The 6,753-nt window shown below is 46.3% G+C and overlaps 1 protein-coding gene across 1 annotated transcript; it reads right to left on the bottom strand.

Moving 5' to 3' along the window:
• Positions 1 to 372: 372 nt before the first annotated feature.
• On the bottom strand, positions 373 to 6,389 carry LOC136427442 (insulin-like growth factor-binding protein 5). Its single transcript, XM_066416293.1, has 4 exons — positions 5,894 to 6,389; positions 2,537 to 2,904; positions 2,130 to 2,240; positions 373 to 1,718 (listed from the first exon to the last, which is right to left on the bottom strand). The coding sequence occupies exons 1-4, from the start codon at positions 6,216 to 6,218 to the stop codon at positions 1,590 to 1,592; spliced, it is 933 nt and encodes a 310-aa protein (XP_066272390.1). The 5' UTR covers positions 6,219 to 6,389; the 3' UTR covers positions 373 to 1,589.
• Between the last annotated feature and the right edge of the window lie 364 nt (positions 6,390 to 6,753).

Here is a 6,753-nt window from a genome sequence, read left to right as displayed (position 1 = left end):
GCCTGCTAGTAATTTGATGGTTGCAATGCAGAAAGTGGCAGTCAGAAGCTTCAGCTTTAAATTTTCAAATGACCAATGCACCACTTCATATGTGTCATATTTAGGTCTAAAGATCTACTCATTTGTAGTCTTGCTATGAATGTACTTATTAACAGCCTTGTATTTGTTTAAAGGAGACCTTACTGTGTATTCGTCGACCCCTAGAAACTGCTGACTATTACACCGTCAGCTTGCTGCGTGGCCAACGCAAACAAACGATCGTCTTGAACAAACGACAGAGCTAGTCAGCGGCCAAACTCCGTTTCCACATTTCTGCGGTGATTGACAGGCCTATGTACCGAACGTTAGGCAAGAAATCCACTCCACACAGAGTTATCAAACATAAAGTTCATTCTCTTTTGTATTCATCACAGATTTTGCCACCTCCTTTGATTAAGTCAATACACATGTATTTCTGTGTAAGAGTAGAATTTCATCACGTTTGCAATCAGACACATATTATTAAAAGGAAGGTGACAGAAGCGTCTACGACGACATAGCAATGTGGTAGCTAGGCTTCCAAACTATTCATATATGTATATGTATATATATAGAGATAGTTACATGTAGATATACACAAAGAAACCGGTTAGAAAATGTCCTTCATTTTGCACTTATACGTTCTCCGCATCGCATTCCAAACATTAACCTTACAGCAACAAGAACTATATCAAGCTGAATAGGGTATTTTTGTATTTTTCGTAACCCTGAGATCAATCATTTAATCATTTAATGGGCTATGTTGACGTCTTGCTTGGTCAAAGTTCGCTTAGCAGAAAACACTCTGTTTTTTGCGTAAGTTCAATCTTAAAGACTTCTTATCCTTGATGTCGTTGTATCTTGGGATTATAGTATACAGTTGCTGAAAGATCATAAATAGTTACAGTCAGTATGTTGAGCACCTTTTCTGAGCGAAGTAAGTAGCGATGTAGTACACACAAGAAACATATCGATTCAGTAAAGCTCATTCTGACATTCATCGTCTTCGTAATTACACTGGTGACAAACGCACCTGATACACGCTAGGCCACATTTACAGAAACTTCATCCCAACTTGTTGGGTTAGCCCTTTTGTTCCTGAGTCTAAGACAACAACATCAAAAAAAATCATCATGTGTTTACAAGTCTCGTTCACCCTTTCGCCAAATCTAAACAAATGAAAAAACACTACTCTTTGAATAAAGTCTTGTCTTTCTAGCTTTTTACATAGATTGAAGGTGGGCAGTGCAATGGTGATCAAAGATTCCTTGAACTAGCCTGGCAATGGCCACGTGACGTTGTCCTACCCTCGAGCGTCCTACATGGCGGGAGCCGGGCGCGACAAGACGTAGTCCCTGCCGAAATGTCACACTTATCTTTCACTGACCTTTTCTTTAGTGTCCCAATTCTCCTTCAACAATCGGGTCGCGTCTTTGTACGCAACACGCATGCACCAATCTCCGTTCTAAGGGCAGTGCATCACGAGGACATAGAGTTTTTAATCAAAACACTACAGCTTCAATCTCTTCTTTTTCATACACAAAGTCCGACGCTTTTTATCAAACGGGACGCTACCAGATTTTCATACGGGCTCTGTCTGTGTACAGGATGCATCTCGGATCGCCCTCTACGTACGGCGTATTGGGCAAGTCCTTACCGAACTTGTCTACACACCAACACACTCCAGTCGACAGATTACACTGTAGAAAGACAGAGACAAAACATTAGCCATGTTGTGTACAATTCAGGAGTACGTGACTGTTGTTTATCGGCAAATCAGTACTTAGGGTCAGATATACTGTCTTTTAAGACACTTCGCAACACCTTTACTCATTAAGGATAGGAACGTTCCTGGGCCATGGGGTCACCGTCAGGATTGTCTTACAATACATCAATTTTCTAGCATGGAGGAGGCCCAATCAGGCACCCACAGCGAGAGATTGTGCAACACAAGCTAACCGTCAGGCTTTTAGGTGCCAAGATCCACGAACCATAAAACATAGATTTATCGAAAAGTGATGTGAAAATTCAAATGATTGGGATCAGACTTAAGATAGCGTTTTCATGGACTTTATTGTCCTAAATGAACAGCAAATGTACCGCATCCTTACCTGTTTTGCTCTGTAGTAACCGTCGAAATCGCAAGCAGGGATGTATCCGCTGGCTCCTCCTTTGGTTCTCCTGTGTTCAATGATTTGTTTCTGGACAGTTTTACAAGGAGCCTGTGACATAAGGACATTGCAGTTTAGATTTATGTATTTTATGGCTCAGTAGGTAGTTTAACTGTGAGATATCACAAGCAATAAGGGTTTGCAACAAGACGTTCGTGAGTCTACTTGAATCTTTCTTTGTACGCCTAGCATGTTTTGTTGTCTTTTCAATCGTACTTTATATATTTGCATTATATTCCAATTATGAAGCTACACAAATCAAGTTTAGGTCGCAGCGAGGTCGCAGAGCGATCGCCGTCTAGCGGAATGGGGGCCTTATTGAGCACAATCAGACGAACTTGACTCACCTCTGTAGGCTTCTGTGGTGATGTAACTTCAGGGGCATCTGTTGGAGTCCTCCCTCTGTGAAGAAAGGGCCTGCGAAGATCTCGGAAAATCCCTGGGTTGGACCGGTTTATATCGCGGTCTTCATGTTGGCTCCTCCGCCCGAAAGGCATGCCCGCGAACCGTGAAGTCTTCCGGCTTGCCATCTTTGCCTTTAGCCTTTGGTGTCGTTCTCTTTTGTTGTACAACGCAGCCGCTTCCAGCTCCTTTTTCCACTTGGCGACTTTTTCTCTGCGGTGGTGAGACCGTCGTGGTGGTTTGGTGGGGGCGACGGTGGTAGTGGTTGGAGGGTTGGTTGTCTCCGGGGCTGGCGTCGGTATTTCTTCGGCCTCTACATAATACGGAAGGAGCAGAAGAAGTGTTGTTAATGTTAAGAAGAACACAAGGGTCGAAATGTGGCTATATTAATGCCTATTTCTATTTCATATCCACTGTCGTGCCAGGAGGAACAAGTTTCCTTGCTCATTATTGGCCCGCACGTGGCCCCCCACAAAGAACTAAGGTTCAAGAAAACATAGCTCCACAGCCCAGGCAAATCGACAAAGTGCCTGTTACGCACTGCCTGTTATGAGGTATCTAATCTTTCTAAACCTCTTGGTTAGATAAAAAACCTCCTTGGTTAGATACAACAAAAAAACTACGTGCCACCAGAGGGTGATGACGTCATTCGGGAAACTTCAGAGGTGCGCCTGGCATTTTTGTTAGTTTATCTTTGCAGAAATCGTAAGCGCTGTAAAAGAGCCCGTACCGTCGGCAGTCAAACGACAGGAGCCACTCCGCGCCCTGACGTCATAACTGGAAGTGCAGACGCGAGACTAACATTTTGTCCAGTTTAATCATGGCAGGAATCGCAAGAGGCACGGAAAACACTGAATTCTTGGAGACAACGAGGCTGTTGTTTGCTACAACATCGCCATTCAAAAAGATTTTAGTGTCTGCAGACATGGCGGTTTAGCTCCATGCCCGACGCCCGTGGCCGTTTTTACAGGGATGTTTGCGAAAAGTTTGAAGGGAACATGAGCGGTTGCCTGTCAGCAGCCTGGACAAGACGGGCTGCCGCGCAGTATCAAGGCCGCTAATCGCACCTCGTGCCCATTTAGAGGTTTAAATCGCCGTACATCATACCCACACGAGTGCACATGACAACGATAAAACCTCAGATATGAGGAGAAACGGCCCCAGAGAGCATCGAGCAGCGCCACCATTTAAGCCAGGCTCCATCTGGTTTGTGTATTCAGGCGACCGCAAATATGCCCTCTTTAAGTGGGCTTTTCTGGGCTCCCCGGTCACTGGAAGTCAACTTTAGCGCGGTTAACTCCCTCCTTTCGCCACGCTACGTTCTCACTTCGGTCCTCGTAAAGTCATATGTAAACATGAGCTGAAAGAACGTGGGAGACAACTTTAAATCGACGATTAGAAAGCGTTGTTGGTGGATATTAGGAAGGAGGAGCAGCACGGGAGATTTCTAACCATTTATATCGAACGATGTTGCACCTGTGACGATTGTGGTGCGCGCCAATCTGAGATCTGAGGGCGCACTTTGCGCACACACTCCTAATCCGCTATGATGCCATACCGCTTCTCGAGGCTTTACGGAAAGGCGGAGTCAGCTGTCAAGAGCTTTATCTGATCTATGGGCGATTCGGCAACGTACCTGCGTAGTCGAGTACTCCTTGTCGCCAGTAAGAACGAGACAATAACTTGAGGGACGTTTCTGGCAGGGGGTAAACCTTGCCGCCTTCTCAATTGGCGCCAATGGCAGATTTCATCACAACACACAATGGGCTAGAGTAAACCAGCAGCCGTCGAAAGTAATTGTCCGTTTATTTTTCAAATAAGCTTATCGGTGAATCCCCGCTTTTCGTTGACAAAACTCTAGCACTCATGTCCATGAGAACCCAACACACCAATGTTGCATTATGTTTGAAAGTCACTAAAATTTTCTCACCCACCGACGAAATGACAAGAAGCTCGGAGAATTTCAGCCATTTTTTTCGCGTGCAGGCATAAGGCTACTTTGGAAGAAACGGGTGTGCCGAATTTTTAGAATGGCCACGACGAATTGTGCGGAGCGTACTAGTAGCTCTGCAATCCATCAGGGGTCCTCATTGGGGTTTCACGGGCTTACTTATTAACACCGGCCATAATTACCCCTTCGTTTACTCTACCATTCATTCGTGTTTGCCCGCCAGCTAGCCCGCTGACCATGCCTGGTCGCTAGCCCACACCGCACCCTGCACGTAAAAACTGCGGCTCTTTATATCACCACTCTTTATATAAGATATATGAATATATGTATGTCAAAACCTAAGAACAGTGCACTTCGTTGCAATTTTATTTCAAACATAGCCTGTACTTCACATGACTAATACAACTGACTGATGATTCATTGGGATAGCAGCTAAAAAGGGGAGACCTATGCTCAAGCCAGTCAAGGGTTACAAGAATAGAAGCATGAAAGAGCTACAGCCCCATTTCTGGCTTGATAACAGAGAAACTGTAGCGAATGAACACACTGTACAACGTAGGGCATCCCCGCTCTTTGCCCGACTATGCCGTACGCTCTGTCAGCCGGAACCACGGTGTAACGTTACAAGCCACTTGTCCGCTAAGAATCTATATTATGCCAGCTCCGTCGTCCGACTGGGCATATGGGCAACCGCAATCACATGTTCTGTATTACGTGCCACAAAACCTAAACAAACTGTCAGTGAATACCCTTTTGGCTACCTATCTCTCTCACTCACGGCCTTGTGGCACGCCTAATATTGGATACATGGGTTCCTGCCCAGAGCTACCGGAAAGTTTTAACAGTCACGCTCCCGCGAGTGTGGGTTACCGATGACCACGCGCTAAGCGTAGGAGTTTAAACTGAGGGGCGGAGACACAGTGGTTATGTGTGGGGAGCGCTTATTAGTGCATTTTCTTCGGGAGCCTGCGTGCCCTGACCTTGGCTTGGGATTCATTGGAATTCTTTCAGAAAATCTCTGTACGGATCCTGAATGCTCGTCCCTAAAACTGGGAGTAACCGGAGCGACTAGTTTACCGTAAACCACTTTCCCGTCAGCCTCGAACTTTTGGTAAAAGCGTAAAATCGTTGTACAGAATTTCTTTGAGCAAATAAAAAAAAGACTTCTAAACCAACTTAAGAGTCGTGGTGCGTTGTCAACTCACCAGAAAATGTGGACCTTGATCAGTCTAAGTTACCAGTAATATATTGTTATGTGATCAAACGACTGATGAGAGTCTAACGACTGATGAGGTTTAGTGAATAAAACAAAATATTATACAAGGCAAGAAAATAATATGTTGGTGCTTACCCTCGAATGTTTTGTTGGTCGTGCACACCCCACGTCCGAGAAGCAGTGCCCGGAAGGGCGACTTGCTTTTCGGTAGCGGGAGACACCGCAGTCCGCTACCGCAGCGCTCGGTGTAGACCCCGCAGTTCTCCCCCTCCATGCGGGCGCAGGTCTTGCAGCATCCACAGCCGGGAGCGTCCACCACTTCGACACAGCCAACGGGCTCGACACATCGGGCCAATACCTCTTCCTCGCACGGCTGGCACGGTAGGAACACTCCGCCGGCCACTGCTATCGACACGACCAACACGACACCGACTAACTGCACCGTGCTCGAGAGCAACATGTCTGAGTGAGTAAGAATTACAAGTCAGCACGCAAAGGTAGGAGCGACTCTTCGGCACAACCTCCCGTAGCTTGCCTCGACCAACAATGACCTAGTTCTACCTGATCCCTCAAGCTGGTATTCCCTGGCCTGAGCTGATCAGTATTCGCTCCAACACTGCGCACTGCGATGTCTGTCCGCTCCTCTTATTGGTCGACAGTGTGTGGCCCCATACCATGGATATGCTAATGACCTTGCGTGCTTAGCCTCACGGGACAGGATCCACTGGCTGCGCGGGAGCACGGATATCGCTGCTGATCACTTCTTTCACTCGGCTACTCCTATTCCCGGGACCCTTCACGGACTCTTTATGCCTCAGTTATGACTGAAAACCCAAGTCCTCTGAAATGAAGACAAAATATTTCCAAGATTACCCTAAAATAGTGAAATATCAGCACACGATGTCGATAACCTAGAACGCTGGAAGCGCGCCTGGCTCCAATTCTTATCTCGCTCGGTCGGTTTGCTCTGCCTTAGTACACGTTCTTTCACATCG

Source organism: Branchiostoma lanceolatum, chromosome 2, assembly GCF_035083965.1.
Source record: "Branchiostoma lanceolatum isolate klBraLanc5 chromosome 2, klBraLanc5.hap2, whole genome shotgun sequence".
NCBI classification, from domain to species: Eukaryota; Metazoa; Chordata; class Leptocardii; order Amphioxiformes; family Branchiostomatidae; genus Branchiostoma; species Branchiostoma lanceolatum.
Note: the sequence above shows the minus strand (reverse complement) of the source record. Positions and strands in the feature narration are given on the sequence as shown.

Excerpts from the sequence above, each read along its gene's own strand:
- LOC136427442 (XM_066416293.1), bottom strand. The coding sequence starts at position 6,218 with ATGTTGCTCTCGAGCACGGTGCAGTTAGTCGGTGTCGTGTTGGTCGTG. Across the intron at positions 2,905-5,893 it reads GACCAACAAAACATTCGAGG|AGGCCGAAGAAATACCGACG; the intron begins GTAAGCACCAAC and ends CGTATTATGTAG. Across the intron at positions 1,719-2,129 it reads GTTACTACAGAGCAAAACAG|TGTAATCTGTCGACTGGAGT; the intron begins GTAAGGATGCGG and ends GTCTTTCTACAG.